This window comes from Cebus imitator, unplaced genomic scaffold (assembly GCF_001604975.1).
Source record: "Cebus imitator isolate Cc_AM_T3 unplaced genomic scaffold, Cebus_imitator-1.0 Scaffold444, whole genome shotgun sequence".
Lineage (NCBI taxonomy): Eukaryota > Metazoa > Chordata > Mammalia > Primates > Cebidae > Cebus > Cebus imitator.
In genome coordinates, this window is record NW_016107759.1 from 3098737 (window position 1) to 3116698 (window position 17962).

The 17962-nt window shown below is 53.9% G+C and overlaps 2 protein-coding genes across 4 annotated transcripts in view; one reads left to right on the forward strand and one right to left on the reverse strand.

Moving 5' to 3' along the window:
- BICDL2 (BICD family like cargo adaptor 2) overlaps window positions 1-2335 on the reverse strand; it is a 10677-nt gene extending 8342 nt beyond the window's left edge. Inside the window, exons 1-2 of one of the 3 annotated variants that reach the window (XM_037732307.1) lie at window positions 2175-2335; window positions 485-783 (exon numbers count right to left, since the gene is read on the reverse strand). In XM_037732307.1, coding sequence (XP_037588235.1) covers window positions 485-769 — 285 coding nt within the window. In that variant the 5' untranslated portion in view covers window positions 770-783; window positions 2175-2335. Of the gene's footprint in view, window positions 1-484; window positions 800-1695; window positions 1718-2174 lie in introns of those variants that run through there. The other 2 variants (XM_017511123.2, XM_037732308.1) reach the window with 2 other exon arrangements.
- Window positions 2336-15447: 13112 nt separating this feature from the next.
- MMP25 (matrix metallopeptidase 25) overlaps window positions 15448-17962 on the forward strand; it is a 14447-nt gene continuing 11932 nt past the window's right edge. Inside the window, exons 1-2 of the mRNA XM_017510820.2 lie at window positions 15448-16505; window positions 16902-17075. Coding sequence (XP_017366309.1) covers window positions 16386-16505; window positions 16902-17075 — 294 coding nt within the window. The 5' untranslated portion in view covers window positions 15448-16385. The remainder of the gene's footprint in view (window positions 16506-16901; window positions 17076-17962) is intronic.

Here is a 17962-nt window from a genome sequence, read left to right on the forward strand (position 1 = left end):
TTTTTCAGGGTCTCACTCTGTTGCCCAAGCTGGAGTGCAGTGGATCATAGCTTACTGCAGCCTCAAACTCTAAAATTCCTGGGCTCATGTGATCCTCCTGCCTCAGCCTCCTGAGTAGCTAGGACTACAAGTGCCACTACCACATCCAGCTAATTTTCTTATTTTATGTAGAGACAGAGTCTGGCTATGTTGCCCAGGCTGGCCTCGAACACTGGGCTAGTGATGGTGCTGTTTTGGCCTTCCAAAGTGCTGGGATTACAGGCGTAAGGAACTGTCCATGGTCCCCAGAGTTCATGTTCTTTACCACTGGGCAGCACTGCCAGGGGAACTGGGCACAGCCCTAACCTGTTCCAGAGTCCTCCCCATGCCCCTTTGTCCCTCCACCCCCTCGGGCTCCTCTCTCCTTCCCTTGCTTGACTCCCTTCTCTTGTCCTCTCCAGGCCCACCTGTCCTCCCCTGCCCACCCGGGCTGGCACTAGCTTACTTCCTCACGCTCCGAGTGCTGGGTGCTCAGTGTCTCCAGCTGCCGCCGCAGCTCCTCATTTCGCTCCAGAAGCATCTTGCCGAGCTCTGCGGCCAACAGCAGGTCTTTCTCCTTCTGCTGCAGCTGCAGGGCCAGGTCCTCTGGCTCCTCAGGCCCTGGGCCCCCTCCCAGGAATGACTCCCGCCGCTCCAGCACAAAGGGGAAGAAGCCCTCGTCGCCGCTGGGAGAGGTACCCCCAGAAAGCAGCCCCGACGATGAGAAGCTGGGCCCATCTGGAAAGCTCATGTCACCTGCTGCATCTGCGGGGACAGGTGGCTGCGGGACACTCTACTCTGCAGTCTGATGGGGGCGCGCCCTCCGCAGGCCGGCACCCGGCCCTCCATGAATTCTCGACCTGCGCGGCCTGCTGGGTCCTGCAGCCAGAGCTTCCTGGGCCACGAAGGGTTAATGACCTGTGTTCTGGCCACCCAGTTCCGTTAATGTCCCTGGGGTACACTGAGGCAGGAAGTAGAAGGAAATGACCTGCCCAGCCTTTGGCCTCTACCAATCTCTGCCCCCAGGAAAGCTCCTTCCAGCGCTCCAGGGCCGCAGGCCACCTCTGCTCCCGGTACCCTCTCTTCCCAGAACCCAGAAGTTTGGCTCACAGCCCCTCACCATCTGAGATCCTTCCCAGAACCCAGGTTCTCAGGGACTCAGCTGTTGGAGTTGAGCCCAGTCCTTTCTCCTCCCAGGAATGCTGGACCCTAAGGCTTGGGAACTGAGATGTCTTGGCCCCCAGGAATCCAGCTCCCTCCCCTACCAGAAGCCCAGCTCCCAGCCCCAGACCTTCCAGGTCTCCCGCCCTCATTCTCCTTATCTCCCAAGCAGGTGCTTTGACTCCACTCTCCAGACTCAGAGGTCCCACCTCCAGTGTCCCCCACCAAGGATTCCCACCTCAGTTCCCATTTTCCTCGGGACTCAGGCATTCCTGCCCCCACCCCTCCGGTCTCAGGAGCCCTGACCCCCAGCCCCCCAGTTTCCCAGGGCCCTGGCGTGGGGCCCAGGACAGGGCGAGGTAACAGGTTGTGCCGGCCGCCCCGCCACAGCGCGCCTCGGAGTTTCTGTTTACTTCCCGGCCCGCCCCTGGGGACTGGAGCCCTGTGCTCCCCTAGGACTGCTCAGGGCCTGGGGTTCGGGGGCTCGGAACAGCGGGCCCGACACACCAGGCTTACCTGCCCCAGCCCTCCGGAGGGTCCCCAACCAGCACACACACACCACACCCGTGCTCCCCCTCCTCCTCTCGCCCGGTGTCCAAGCGCAGCCCTGCTGGCAGGACCTGAATGTCACGGTGGTCGCAGCCCAGCTGCCCCCAGGCCGCTCCCGGGGATCTCCCTGACTCGGCACCCTGGACCCCGCTCCCCGGCCCCCCTCCACCCCAGAGACCCGGACCTGAAGACTTCTCCCCATCCCCTCCCGCACCTAGCTGCCCAGGTATCTGGGCCTCCAGACCCCCGACCCCCAGTCCCAGGCGTTGGAAACCTGGAGAAGGGACTGTGTTCACCCCGGACGGCTGAGTTCCCGCCCCCGGTTCACCGGCGATCCCGGTTCCCCAGTCCCCACCCCGGCTCCCCCATTTTCTCCGCCGACGCGGCCAGACCGGTCCCTCCCCAAGCTCGAGGGTCCTGGCCCTCGGCGTCCCCCACGCTCTCACCCGAAGCCGCCGGGCTCCCTCCGAGGCCTCCCGTCCCCTCTTCCGGAGGCGGCTCCAGGTGTGCGGCCTGCACAGGTGAAGGGGCGGGGCCGCGGGAGGGGCCGGGGCCCTCCCAGACTGCCAGTGTGGCGGGGCGGGTCGAGGGAGAGTCGCTTCCACCTGGCTGGGGGCACTGGCCCATCCTGCTGTGGTTGCAAATTACCCGGCCAGTTAACTGAGCACTTACTGTGTGCAGATCCTACATTGAGATAGCCGCGGCTCCTTTCCCGTCCCCACTGCCTTGCCCTGTGGGATGGGAAATGATTACCAATGACAACAACATCTAATCTGACATCTTAAGCACTCTGCTAAGTAAACTTTTTATTTTTTAGAGATGGAGTCTTGCTCTGCCACCCAGGCTGGAGTGCAGTGGTACCATCACTGCAGCCTCGACCTCCCAGGCTCAAGCGATCCTCCCACCTCAGCCTCCCCAGTAGCTGGGACTACAGGCATAGGCCACTCATGCCCCACTAATTTTTGGACTTTTTGTAGGGGTGGGGTTTCACCATGTTGCCGGGGCTGGCCTCAAACTCCTGGATTCAAGCAATCCTCTTTCCTGGGCCTCCCAAAGTGCTGAGATTACAGGCATGAGCTACTGCTACTGGCCAAGTAAACTATTTTATAGGTGTAACCTGTTGACTTTTTTTTTTTTTTTTTGGAGACAGAATTTCACTCTTCTCACCCAGGCTGGAGTACAGTGGTGCCATCTCTGCTCACAGCAGCCTCCACTCCCGGGCTCAAGCGATTCTCCTGCCTCAGCCTCACAAGTGGCTGGGATTACAGGCACGCACCACCGCACCCAGCTAATTTTGTATTTTTAGTAGAAACGGGGTTTCACCACGTTGGCCAGACTGGTCTCAAACTCCTGACCTCATGATCCACCCGCCTCGGCCTCCCAAAGTGCTGGGATTACAGGTGTGAGCCACCGTGCTCCGCCCAACTCGTTGGCTTTTATGATGGCCTGATGAGAAGGAACTGCTGTAATTCCCATCTTACAGATGAGGAAGCTGAGGCTCGGGGCAGGGGATTCTCCACCTTGCTTGGGGTCCCTTGGGCAGAATTTGAAGGTGAACAGCACAAGTGTGGCTTTAGGGTCATGCTATTTATTGATTCCCTGCTGCAGATGAGGACACCGTAGCCCAGACAGCTAAAGTGACTTGCCCATAGCCACACCCGAGTCTGTGTGGCTCCACACCTGGAGCTCTCAGTTCCTGAGTTATGCAGAGCTGGGGACCAACTCCAGTCTGGGACAGGGGTCTTGGTGTGGAGATGGGAAAGTCTGGGGCTGGGGACCAGGTCCAGCCCCAGGGTGGCATGGACAGCAGTGATGCCCAGCCACAACCTTGTGTCTTGTCATGATTCTCTCCAGACTCCAGGGCTCCCTGGGCCTTGTGACAGGGGCTCCTGGCCTGGAGAGCAGGAAGATGGAGGGCTGGGAGCAACGATGCGTTAAGCGTTTAACAGCAGGCTCCCTGGTTAAAACAGAAGCCCTGGTTCATTGCATTTACCAATGTCCATGATGCAATACCTGCTCCTCGGCTGACTTCCAGCTACTCACCTGGCATCATGGAGTGCAGAGGTGGAAGGGGCTGTGCACATCGGCTCTGGCCAGCTGGTGTCAGCTGGCTCCATGCACCTCTGGCTAGGGGGCCTGGAGGCTACTTACCTGGGTTCTAGAAAAGCTGGAGGAGGGTGGGGGCTGGGACCACTGGCTTGTGGGAAAAGGGAAGCAAGGACTCCTTGGAGGGGTGACTTAGGAACTGGGACTTCTGGGTCCTGGGGCTGGGACAGAGTTTTCTGCCAGCAGAGAGTAGGGGACCTGAAGCCTTGTCTTAGAGCCACATGGCCCAGCAGGGCTGCCACTTTCTCCCACAGCACCTGTGGGAGCAGCTGGTAGCCTCTGGAGGGCTGAAGACATCCCAGTCTCCCCTGGGTGCTGCCATGTGACCCTCCAGAAATATAAGCTCAGTATCTCCTCCAAATGCCAGTCACCCTGGGCCCTACTCACACCCACACTTAGCACATCTTGAGCACCTCCTGCCAGGCTGGGCTCGGCCTGGGATGAAATGATCACAGCCCTACTCCCAGAAGGTTCACAGTCCACCCAGGCTGTGGGAGGGAGTGTAGACCTATAAACCAGAAGTGAACCAATAAAACAGTACAGCAAAGGCGCTTGACTCACGGGTGCTGGCTTCACATGGCTTCAGTCCAGGATCCAGTTGGCCACAAACCAGATGTGTGTGCCTGTGCCCTTCAGCTGATTAACCTCTGCAGCCCTCAGTTTCCCCACCTGTAAAATGGGGGTGATAGTTCCTAGCTTATAGGGATGTGAGGGTTTCTATCCTTCCTTCCTTCCTTCCTTCCTTCCTTCCTTCCTTCCTTCCTTCCTTCCTTCCTTCCTTCCTTCCTTCCCTCCCTCCCTCCCTCCCTCTCTCTTTCTTTCTTTCTTTCTTTTTGAGATGGAGTCTCGCTCTGTCCCCCAGGTTGGAGTGCAGTGGCTCCATCTCAGTTCACTGCAACCTCTGCCTCCCGGGTTCTAGCCATTCTCCCACCCCAGCCTCCTAAGTACCTGAGATCACAGGTGCATACCACCACAACCAGCTAATTTTTGTATTTTTAGTAGAGACAGGGTTTCACCATGTTGGCCAGAATGGTCTCAAACTCCTGACCTCAAGTGATCTGCCCACCTCGGCCTCCCAGAGTGTTGAGATTATAGGCTTGAGCCACAGCACCCGGCCAGGTGTGAGGATTAAAATGGGGGTGAAATTCCAGCACTTAGTCCTTGCTGGTGATCCTCAGCATGGCCACCAAGATGACTCACCTGCATGCTACCCTGTACTTCATCCTCACAGCAGCCCTATGAGGTCACACCATTCATAGATGAAGAGGCCAGGCTCAGAGAGGCGAAGTCATTTGTCTGTGGGTGCACAGCAGAGCCCTCATCCCAGCTTGCCTAGCTCTCAGCCTCAGTCCCTCTTGGGAAGTTTGTGTTGTTTTTGTTTTTTTCAGAGACAGGGTCTCACTCTGTCACCCAGGTTGGAGTGCAGTGGCATGATCATAGCTCACTGCAGTCTCGAACTCTTGGGCTCAAGTGATCCTCCTGCATCAGCCTCCTGAGTGGCTGGAGCTACAGGCAGGTGCCACCATGCCCTGCTAACTTTTTTATTTTTTGTAGAGATGGGGTCTTACTATGTTCCCTAGGCTGGTCTCAACTCCTGCCCTCAAGCAATTCTCCTGCCTTGGCCTCCAAAAGTACTGGGATTTGGGTCATGAGCCAGTGTGCCTGGATTTGAATATCTGAATCTGGTGCAAAGTCTCCTCTGGACCCAAGATTCCTGGCCTCCATCTCCCTGTTGGGCTTAAGAGTCCTGGCCACCCAGCACACAGGGGCCCCCAGCCCTCACCTCACCCTTAGGCTCCCTGCCAACTCCAGGAGAAAAATGAATAGGAGAGACAGAGGGGCCTCAGGGAAGCCCTGGGGAGACTGGTACATGACTAGTTAAGGAGGGAGGGATCGGCTGGGTGCGGTGGCTCATTTCTGTAACCCCAGCACTTTGGGAGGCCAAGGTAGGTGGATCACAAGCTCAGAAGTTCGAGACCAGCCTGACCAACATGGCGAAGCCCTGTCTCTACCAAAAATACAAAAATTAGCTGGGCGTTGTGGTGGGCACTTATAATCCCAGCTACTCAGGAGGCTGAGACAGGAGAATTGCTTGAACCCGGAAGGCAGAGGTTGCAGTGAGCCAAGATTGTGCCACTGCACTCCAGCCTGGGCAACAGAACAAGACTCCATCTCAAAAAAAAAAAAAAAAAAAAAAGGGGCGGGATCGGCTGGGCACAGTGGTTCACACCTGTAATCCCAGCACTTTGAGAGGCTGAGGCAGGTGGATCACAAGGTCAGGAGTTCAAGACCATCCTGGCCAAGATGCTGAAACTCCGTCTCTACTAAAAATACAAAAATTAGCCTGGCATGGTGGCACACGCCTATCATGGCAGCTACTCAGGAGGCTGAGGCAGGAGAATTGCTTGAACCAGGAAGTTGGAAGTTGCAGTGAGCCCAGATTGTGCCACTATACTCCAGCCTGAGTGGCAGAGCAAGACTCCTAACCCCCCTCCAAAAAAAGAAGGGACGGATGGTCACCCAGCCTCACCTGCTTTCCAGCCTGGCCCCTAAATAAACCAGCTTCCCGGATGCTTAGTTTGGAATGACCTCCTCACCTTTCCATCCACTCACTGAGCCCCGGGTGATTCTGAGTCTTGGCTGGGAGTTGAGGAGGGGCCTTGTCCCTGGGGAAGCCTTCTCAGATCTCACAGTGCCTTGGGCAGTCTCAGCTGGGTATACAGAGGCCAGGAGAACCCTACTCTCTTCCCTGCCTTCCCCAGAGGTAGCCTGGTAGAAATAACCTAGGTCCAGACCCAGGTGCTGCCAGGCTTTTATGACGTGTGCTCAATTCGTGAACAGTAGGTGGTATTGTTTGGAGCATTAAAAACCTTTATATAAAATATTTCACAGTGAATCCATTGTTATGCGACTTGTTTTTTTGATGTAGGCTTATGTTTCCAAGTGTTTTCTCCCACTTATGAAAACAAAAAAATCACGTCGGGCATGGTGGCTCACGCCTGAATCCCAGCACTTTGGGAGGCAAAGGAGGGTAGATCACAAGGTCAGGAGATCAAGACCAGCCTGGCCAACATGGTGAAACCCCGTCTCTACTAAAATACAAGAAATAGCTGGGTGGGTGACACGTACCTATAATCCCAGCTACTCGGGAGGTTGAGGCAGGAGGATCGCTTGAACCAGGGAGGTGGAAGTTGCAGTGAGCCCAGATTGTGCCACTGCACTCCAGCCTGGCAACAAAGCGAGATTCCATCTCAAAATAAATAAATAAATAAATAAATAAATCAGGCAGGTCGAGGTAGCTCAGGCTTGTAATCCCAGCACTTTGGGAGGCCAAGGTGGGTAGATCATGAGGTCAGGAGTTCAAGACCAGCCTGGCCAAGATGGTGAAATCCCATCTCTACTAAAAATACAAAAATTTGCCAGGTGTGATGGTGCATGCCTGTAATCCCAGCTACTTGGGAGGCTGAGGCAGGAACATTGCTTGAGCTCGGGAGGAGAATTGCACTCAGCTGAGATCATTCCATTGCCCTCCAGCCTGGGTGACAGAGCGAGACTTGGTCTCAAAAATAACAACAACAACAATAAAAATAGCTTTGGCTGGACACAATGGCTCACACCTGTAATCTCAACACTGTAGGCAGAGACAGGTAGGTTACTTGAGGCCAGAAGTTCAAGACCAGCCTGGGCAACATGGTAAAAACCCATTTCTACAAAAAGTACAAAATTAGCAGGGCACAGTGGCATGTGCCTATAGTCCCAGCTACTCACAAGGCTAAGGCAGGAGGATCACTTGAGTCCAGGAAGTAGAGGCTGCAGTGAGCTCAGATTGTGCCACTCACTGTACTCCAGCCTGGGTGACAGAGCAAGACCCTGTCTCAAAAGAAAAAAAAAATTGGCTTTATTGAGGTAGGCATTAGCTTCCTAGGGCTGAGGTAGCAAAGTGCCACACCAGCCCGGGAAACACAGCGAGACTCAGTCTCTACAAAAATAAAGAATAATCAGTGGCACAGGCCTGCTGTCCCAGCTACTTGGGAGGCTGAAGTGGGAGGATCCCTTGAGTCCAGGAGGTCAAGCCTGCAGCAGTGAGCCATGATTGCATCACTGCCCTCCAGCCTGGGTGACAGTGCGAGGCCCTGTCCCAAACAAAAAAGGGAAACCAAAAAAACCACAAACTGGGCTTACACAACAGAAAATTATTGTATCACAGTTCTGCAGGCCGGAAGTCTGAACTCAGGGTTGGTTCCTTCTGGAGGCTCTGAGGGCAAAGCTGCTCCATGCCTCTCCCCGGCCATGGGGACTGTGGGGACTCCTCAGTATTCCCTGCCTCCTGGCTGCATCAGTCCAGTCTCTGCCTCCACTTTCACATGACCTACCCCTCTAGGTCTTCTCCTTGGTCTGTAACTCAAATTAACCCTCTTTCATAAAGATGCTGGCCATTGCAGGCATGGTGGCGCGTGCCTGTAGTCCCAGCTACTCTAGAGGCTGAGGAGGGAGGATCACTTGAGCCCAGGAGATCTGGGCTGTAGTGCGCTATGCCGATCGGGTGTCCGCACTAAGTTTGGTGTCAATATGGTGACCTCCCAGAAGCGGGGGACCACCAGGTTGCCTAAGGAGGGGTGAACCAGCCCAGGTTGGAAACGGAGCAGGTCAAAACTCCCGTTCTGATCAGTAGCGGGATCGCGCCTGTGAATAGCCACTGCACTCCAGCCTGGGCAACATAGCAAGACCTCGTCCCTTTAAAAAATAAAATAAAAGTGGGTACTACTTTAAAGAAGGTGCAAAAAAATAAAATAAAGTAAAATAATTTTTTTTAAAAAAACCAAAAAAGATGCGGGCCATTGAATTTAGGGTCCATCCTAAATCCAGGATGATCTCATCTTGAAATTTTTAACTTATGCCTGCAAATACCCTGTTTTCTTTTTTTCTTTTCTTTTTTTTTTTTTTTTTTTTTTTTTTTTTTTTTTTTTTTTTGAGATGGAGTCTCATTCTGTCACCCAGGCTGGAGGGCTGTGGCGAGATCTCGGTTCACAGTAACCTCTGCCTCCCAGGTTTAAGCGATTCTCCTGTCTCAGCCTCCCAAGTAGCTGGCACCACAGGTGTACGCCACCACACATGACTAATTTTTGTATTTTTGGTAGAGATGGGGTTTCACCATCTTTACAGGAGCTCTCAAACTCCTGAGCTCAAGCGGTCCACCCACCATGGCCTGCCAAAGTGTTGGGATGACAGCAGTGAGCCACTGTGCCCGGCTAGACCCTATTTTCTTTTGTTTGTTTTTTTTTTTTTGAGACGGAGTTTCGCTCTTGTTACCTAGGCTGGAGTGCAATGGCGCAATCTCGGCTCACCGCAACCTCCGCCTCCTGGGTTCAGGCAATTCTCCTGCCTCAGCCTCCTGAGTAGCTGGGATTACAGGCACGCGCCACCATGCCCAGCTAATTTTTTGTATTTTTGGTAGAGATGGGGTTTCACCATGTTGACCAGAATGGTCTCGATCTCTTGACCTCGTGATCCACCCGCCTCGGCCTCCCAAAGTGCTGGGATTACAGGCTTGAGCCACCGTGCCCGGCCCTAGACCCTATTTTCAAATAAGACCACATTCTTGTGGACCTGGGGTTAGGACTTGTAAGTATCCTTTTTTTGGGGGAGGATCCTTCTTTTTTTCTTTTTTTGGAGACTGAGTCTTGCTCTGTCATCCAGACTGTACTGCAGTGGCGTGATCTCGGCTCATATGGGTGGGAGACCCCATAGGTGCTGAGGCAGCAGTCAGGAGCCTCAGCCTGTTCCCATCTAAATAATGAAGAAATAAATAACTAGAGATATAACCATATTAGTTATTCATAGGTAATCTTAGTTATTCATAGGTAATCACTAAGATATATATATACTCAACATAATCTTTTAGTAATGCCTCTCGGGTCGTGAAGTGTGAACCTAAGGTGACATTGTGAAATAAGTGACCCTAAGGCAAGACGCCTTAAGTTCTCTGTCACACCCATGTAAAGGCTGCTGGAGGGCGCCTTGGCTGTGTGGTAGCACCAGCGCTGGGAAAGTGCCCACTGTTTAGCAAGCTATGGAAGGAGACGTCGGAGATGTGTCCTTCCTCAGAGCAGCAAGGAGAAAACTCTGCTCCCCCAAGTTGTTGCGGTAGGCCTGACGGCTGTCAGGGAAACCCAAAGACATCCAGGGGCTTACTTGTCTCTATGTGATGCTGGGCTTCCATGGTCACACTCCAGGTCCACTCTCATGTTCCGCTTCTGTACCTGATTCCTCTTTTCCTTAGAAGAGATAATCAATAAAAGTAACACAAATCTTAATGTCTTTGTTCTTTCTTGACAAGTATGGAAAAGTGCTGACGCATTATATTCCTTCCCTTGTCTCGGCTACTTGAAAGTCTTGGACCCCTACCTACATGACACCTGTCACTGACCACCAATGCCCCACCCTACCAACCCCGCCCCCTGCTTTGTACTCAATAAAAGAGCGTCCAGGCACTTGGGGCCTCTGCTGGACTCCACGCTTTGGTTGGTAGTGGACCCCAGTGCCCAAACTCTCTCTTGATCTCGGTGTCTTGTGTCTTTATTTCCATAGTTTCTCATCTCCTCACCAGTAGAGAGGGGCTCACAGGGCCCTGTGGGGCTGGACCCTACAGGCTCACTGCAACCTCCACCTCCCGGGTTCAAGCAATTTTCCTGTCTCCTGAGTAGCGAGATTACAGGTGCACACAGCCAGTCTGGCTAATTTTTTTTCTTTCTCTTCTTTTTCTTCTTATTTTTTGAGACGGAGTCTCCCTCTGTCACCAGGCTGGAGTTCAATGGCTTAACCTCGGCTAGCTGCAAACTCTGTCCCCTGGGTTCAAGCAATTCCCCTGCCTCAGCCTCCCAAGTAGCTAGGACTACAGGTACCTGCCACCACACCCAGCTAATTTTTTGTATTTTAGTATAGAGGGGGGTTTCACCATGTTAGGCAGGATGGTCTCAATCTCCTGCCTTCGTGATCCGCCCTCCTCAGCCTCCCAAAGTGTTGAGATTTCAGGCGTGAGCCACTTCGCCCAGTCTTAATTTTTGTTATTTTAATAGAGATGGAGTTTCACTGTGTTGCCTGGGCTGGTCTCAAACTCCTGAGGTCAGACAATCCGCTGGCCTCAGCCTCCCAAAGTGCTGGGATTACAGGCGTGACCCACCTCTCCCAGTCGGGGGACACACAATTTAACCCACTACAAGGAATACTTTACATATAATTAAATTCATCAATTTTATGTCTTTCCGTTGATGAGTTTTGACAAACACATTTGGTAATGTAACTACTACTACAGTCATGATGAATCACCTCAAAAAGTTGTCCTTGCCCCTTTGCAGTCAATCTCTTTCCTCACCCCAACCCCTGGCAACCACCACTCTGCTTTCTTTTTTCCTTTTCTCTTTCCAACTCTCCAGGAATTGGAGGCTGCAGTGTGCTATGATGGAGCCTTCGGATAGCTACTGCACTCCAGCCAGGGCAACACAGCAAGACCCTGTCTCTGTGTTTCTTTTGAGACAGTCTCTTTCTGTTGTCCAGGCTGGAGTGCAGTGGCACAATCGGCTCACTGCAATCTCTGCCTCTAGGGTTCAAGCGATTCTCCTGCCTCAGCCTCCTGAGTAGCTGGGATTACAGGTGTGCACCACAATGCATGCTAATATATATTTTTTGAGACAAAGTTTTACTCTTGTTGCCCAGGCTGGAGTGTAATGGTGCGATCTTGGCTCACTGCAACATTTGCCTCCTGGGTTCAAGTGTTTCTTCTGCCTCAGCCTGCCGAGTAGCTGGGACTACAGGCTCCTGCCACCATGCCTGGCTAATTTTTGTATTTATGGTAGAGATGGGTTTCTCATGTTGGTCAGGTTGGTCTTGAACTCTTGACCTCAGATGATCCGCCCACCTCAGCCTCCCAAAATGCTGGGATTACAGGCGTGGGCCATCTCTCTCACCTCTTTTTTTCTTTTTTAAGACGGCGTTTCACCCGGTTGGTCCGGCTGCTCGTGCACTCCGGTCCTTTTTTTTTTTTTTTTTTTTTGAGACCCAGGCTAGAGTGTAATGGCTTGATCTCAGCTCACTGCAACCTCTGCCGCCTGGATTCAAGTGATTCTCCTGCCTCATCCTCCGGAGTAGCTGGGATTACAGGCACCTACCACCACGTCAGGCTAATTTTTTACTCTTTTTTAGTAGAGATGGGGTTTTGCCCTGTTGGCCAGGCTGGTCTTGAACTCCTGACCTCAGTTGATCCACCCACCTTGGCCTCCCAGAGTGCTGAGATTTCAGGTGAGAGCCACCTTACCCAGCCCTATTTAGTTTCATTTACTCTTAAATAGTCACCTTGCCTTCTTCTGTGTCTTTCAGGCATTCACATTTGAAGAACTCAGGCACTTATTTCTGAAGCGTTTCTGAGGCCATGCCCAGTGGTTTATTCCTGTAATCTCAGTGCTTTGGGAAGCCAAGGTAGGAGGATCAGTTGAGCCCAGGAGGCTCAACAGAGGCTGCAATGAGCTATGATTGCACCGCTGGACTCCAGCATGGGTGACAGAACATGACCCTGTCTAAGAAAAAAATATTCCTGCGATCTCTCTAGGATAATGCATCTGGATTGAGCTTGTGTTTACTAATCACTCTATAGCGTTCCATCCAATGTTTAAACTCCTAGAAAAAAAACAAAACAAAACAAAAAGAAGGTGAAAAATAAACAGAAAAATCCCCCAAAACACAAAGAAAAGGCCAGGCGAGGTGGGTCATGTCTGTAATCCCAGCACTCTGGGAGGCCAAGGTGGGTGGATCACCTGAGGTCGGGAGTTCCAGACCAGTCTGACCAACATGGAGAAACCCTGTCTCTACTAAAAATACAAAAAATTAGCCAGGCGTGGTGGTACACACCTGTAATTCCAGGTACTTGGGAGGCTGAGGTGGGAGAATCACTTGGATCCAGGAGGCAGAGGTTACAGTGAGCCGAGATCGCACCATTGTACCACTCCAGCCTGGGCAACAAGAGCGAAACTCCATCTCAAAAACAAACCAACACACAAACAACCCCCCTTCCAAAAAAAAAAAAAATACCACAAGGAAAAAAACTAACAAATGAAAGGAACAAGCAAACAAACAAAAATAAAATAATACGATACAAAAAAAAACATCGGGGCAGGATGATCTGAAGGTCCTCTGATTCGAAGGTCCTGGTGCTCTCTCCCCCACCCTAGAGAGAAATTTAAATTAGGAAAACCCTGGCTGGTTGGAAGGGACCCTCATCCCACTTTATCCCCTAACCACAATAAAAGCCTCTCCTTGAATTGCTTGAACCCCTGAGGTGGAGGTTGCAGTGAGCCAAGATCACGCCATTGCACTCCAGCCTGGGCAACAAGCTCCGTCTCTAAAACAAAAAATAAAAAGAGGACCGGATGTGGTGGCTCACGCCTGTAATCCCAGCACTTTGGGAGGCCGACGTGGGTGGATTGAATGAGCTCAAGAGTTCCAAACCAGTCTGGGTAACATGGTGAAACCTCGTCTCTACTAAAATACAAAAAATTAGCTAGGAGTGGCAGTGCAAACCTGTAGTCCTAGCTACATGGGAAGCTGAGGCAGGAGAATTACTTGAACCTGGGAGGTGGAGGTTGCAGTGAGCAGAGATAGATCCACTGCACTCCAGCCTGGGCAACAAAAACAAAATCCATTCTCAAAAAAATAAAAAAAAAAAAAAAAAAAAATTTGGGGCATAGGGTAAATCACAAAACATCCTTCTATCTGCAGAGGGTAAATTTCTCTTTATTTATTTTATTTCCATATGAACAAATGCTTCCTATCCTGCAGAGCATCAATTTCATTCTGTTTTTGGTAGAAATGGGGTCTTAGAGCTGCGCATGGTGGCTCGTTCCTCTAATCCCAGAACTTTGGGAGTCTGAGGCGAGTGGATTGCCTGAGCTCAGGAGTTCGAGACCAGCCTGGGCAAAATGGTGAGACCCCTGTCTACTGAAATACGGAAAAAAATTAGCTGGGCGTGGCAGCGTCCACCTGTAATCTCAGTTACTTGGGAGGCTGAGGCAGGAGAATTGATTGAACCCCGGAGGTGGAGGTTGCAGTGAGCTGAGATCGCACCACTGCACTCTAGCCTGGGCAACAAGAGTGACACTCCATCTCAAAAAAAAAAAAAAAAGAAAGAAAGAAAGAAAAAAGAAATGGCGTCTCAGTATGTTGCCCAGGCTGGATCTCTCAAAGTCCTAATCTCAAAGGATCATCCTGCCTTGGCCTTCCAAAGTGCTGGAATGAGAGGTGTGAGCCACCACAGCCTAGCTAGAGCTCGAATTTCATCTGGGCCACACCTGCCCAATACTTGGCATTGTCAGACTTTAAAATTTTGCCAATCTGATGACAAACATGGAATCTGTTATGGAATAAATTGTGCCCTATCAAAATTTTTGTTGGACCGGGGGCGGCGGCTTACACCTGTAATCCCCGTAATCCTGGCACTTTGGCAGCCTGAGGCAGGAGAACTAGTTGAACCTAGGAGTTCAAGAACCCCTGAGTGACATAGTGAGAACCCGTCTCTACCAAAAAAAAAAAAAAAAAAGCCGGGCGCGGTGGCTCAAGCCTGTAATCCCAGCACTTTGGGAGGCCGAGGCGGGTGGATCACGAGGTCAAGAGATCGAGACCATCCTGGTCAACATGGTGAAACCCCGTCTCTACTAAAAATACAAAAAATTAGCTGGGCATGGTGGCACGTGCCTGTAATCCCAGCTACTCAGGAGGCTGAGGCAGCAGAATTGCCTGAACCCAGGAGGCGGAGGTTGCAGTGAGCCGAGATCGCGCCAGTGCACTCCAGCCTGGGGAACAAGAGCGAAACTCCGTCTCAAAAAAAAAAAAAAAAAAAAAAAAAAAAAAATGGGGATGGTGGCTTGGGCCAATAGTCCCAGCTACTTGGGAGGCTGAGGTGGGAGGATTGCCTGAGCCTAGGAGTAAGCCTCTGCCTTAAGCCGAGATCGCGCCAGCGCACTCCAGCCTGGGAGACAGAGCAAGGCTCCGTTCCGCCCCCACCAAAAAAAGAGTTCGAGACACCTGGGGGGACCGTGTGGGGAAACAGCAAGAAGACGCCCTCTGCCCGCCCCCGAGGAGGCTTCAGGAGATACCCGCCCCGCAGGCACCTTGATCTTGGCCTTCCAGCTTCCAGAACTGTGAGAACGTAAACTTCTGGTTGAGCCTCCCAGTCCGTGCTGTTTTGTTCCGGCGCCCCAGCGAGCGGGCACGGGATCGCCGTGTTTGCCTTTGCTTCTCCAGCTCCGCATCCTGCTGGCTGCTTTTGTGAGCAGCTCGGCGGCGGACCCCCAGCTGCTCCGGGACTGAGCAGTTTAACTCACACTCGCCCTCGCCAGGAAGCCTCCCGCCCGCTTCCTCCAGTTCCTTCCCCAGCTGCCGGGCCTCCTAGCCCCGTGCTGAGGGCGCGGGAGGGGGCGGCTCGCAGACCCCCAGGTCTCTGCTTCCTGGATCGCCGCCGCCCACCCATCCACTCCCTTGTCCTCGGCTCCCAGCACAGACCTGAGCTGCGGCTTCCGCGCAGAGGTTGTTGCATTTAAATGTCTGGCACCTGGGGAGAGAGGCGCAGTCGCGGAGCAGCTCCTGCCCCCGGGACCTAGAAGGGCTCAAACCCCCGCGTGCCGCGGGCGAGCCCGGCGCGCAGCCCACGTGGGCTGGGGCCGGAGTATCCCGCCCTCTGGCAGCCGCAACCGCGCACAGCTGGAGCTGGCTGGGAGGGCTGCGGGCCGGGACCCCGCGGGGAAGGAGGCTTCCTTCCCAGCCTCCAGCTGCCCGGAAATCCCCCCAGCTCTCAAAAGACCAGCACCATGAGGTCCTAGGGGAAGAAGGGGGATGGGATAGGAGGATGGGGAGGGCTAGCCGAGCCAGAGGTCCGGGACGCCCTCTTCCCGCCGCGGGACTTCGAGAAAGCAGAAACGAGTCCTGCCCCGGGGAGTCCCACAGGAGCGGGGATCTGGGAAGAGAAACTTGCGGACGACGAAGTTGAAGCAGTGGACCCCCCCACCCCCGGGGCGTCCTCCGTCGGAGGAGGGTCCCTGGGTCGGGGCGGGGGCCACCGCTTGGCCCGCCCCTTGTCGCTGGACGTCCGAAGATTGGGCCATTTTCCTTGCCGCGCCCTTACTGCTTATCCGGGTGCGCCCGGCCCGCCCCACCCAGTTCTCTGCACTAGCCGGGAGAGGAGGGGCAGCCGGCGCAGAGCCCCGGGACCCGGAGAGCCCGCCGCGGCGAAACCGGACCTCCGCCGTTCCTGCGCCCTCTCAACCGTGCTGGGATTCCCGGGCCCACCCGACCCAGCGGCTTGACCCGGGACCTCTTGTACCCTCCGCTGACTCCACTGCGCGCTTCCCGGGACCCCCGGACACACCCAGCCCTCCAGTGCATCCCTCCCTATTCCGCGCCGGGTGCCCCTGACACTCTCCAAGCCCGGATCTCCTCCCCCAAGTCCCCGGGGCGGCGCCGGCCAGACCCTCTTCGAGCCCCGCAGACGGCCGGAGCTGAGGCTCGCCATGCGGCTGCAGGTGCTGCGGTTGCGGCTGAGACTTGGGCTCCTAGCGCTGCTGCTGCCGCTGCTGCTGCCGCCGGCCCGCGCCCCGAAGCCCTCCGCGCAGGACGTGAGCCTGGGCGTGGTGAGCGCGGGGTCAGCAGGCTCCTGGGATCTGCAAGGAGGCTGGGAGAGGGAAGCTCGGCCCGGACTCCTGGGTCCCAAGGCGGCAGGAGCCAAATTACAATATTCAGAGTGACCGAGGATGGGATCTGGGCGCCCAGATTCTTGGGTCTGTCGGGAGGTTTGGGGCTGGGATTTGGAGCTCTGGAAGGGAGCTGGGGTGAGGAGCTGAAGTCCAGACAAAGACTGGCAAACTCAGGACTGAAGCGAGGACCTTCAGAGTGGAGCAGGCGGACATCCGGGCTGGGGCCGTGGGCTCTGGATGCCTGGGAGGGGCAGGGCTGCTAGGATGGTGGTGGGCAGGGATACCCCATGCTTTTCACCCAGCCCGCTTCACCTGTCCCCTCCGATGCCCTAGGAGTGGCTGACGCGCTATGGTTACCTGCCGCCACCCGACCCTGCTCAGGCCCAGCTGCAGAGCCCTGAGAAGCTGAGCGATGCCATCAAGGTCATGCAGAGGTTCGCAGGGCTACCAGAGACCGGCCTAATGGGTAGGTGGCCCCCACCCCTCCCCAGCCCTGCTCTGCACCCAGCCTGACCACCACCCAACAGTCTCAGACCTCAGCTGCTCCTCGAACACGGAGCTAGGAAGATGCTGCTCTCAGGCCCCAACCCCAGAGGGTCTCAGGCATTTATCAAGAACCTGGTGGCTTATGCCTTAATCCCAGGCTTTGGGAGGCTGAGGCTTGAGGATTGCTTGAGGCCAGGAATTTGAGACTAGCCTGGCCAACAAAGCCAGATCCCCATCTCCAAGGATTTTTTTAAAACTTAGCTGAGTGTAGTGGCATAGGCCTGTGGTCCCAGCTACTCAGAACACTGAAGTGGGAAGATTGCTTAAGCTCAGGAGTTCAAGGCTGCAATGAGCTATGATTGTACCACCTCATTCCAACCTGGGCAACAAATGGAGACAAACATGTAACAAAATAGACTTTGAGCATATCTCAGATGCCACGCCCTTTCAGGCCCCACTGGTATAGTGATGAATAAAGTAGATAAGGCTCCTGTTCTCATGGAGCTAACTTTCTCAAGGGAGAGAGAGACAGATCAAGAATAGAAATATGCAAGATAATTTCAGATAATGGTGAGTGTTTAGAAAAAAGTAAAATGCAATTGGCATCGAGGAGCTGGTCTGGTTAGGGCAGGTCTCTCTGAAAGGTATGTGAGCTGAGATAATAGCTAAGAACCAGCCACGGGAAGGTGTGGAAGGAGAGTGTGCCAGGCAAGTGCAAAGGCCCCGTGGCACGCACAAGCTGGTGTGCCTGGAGTGAAAGGAGCATTGAAGAGCTCTTGCGAGAGGCCTCAGCCAGGGGCCATGAGAGGTGATTGGGGTTGATTTCAAGGGTAATTAGCAACTCCCAAGCGTTCTCAGAACGGAAGCAACTTGGAACTGGGTCTGACTTGCTTTTTTTTTTTTTTTTT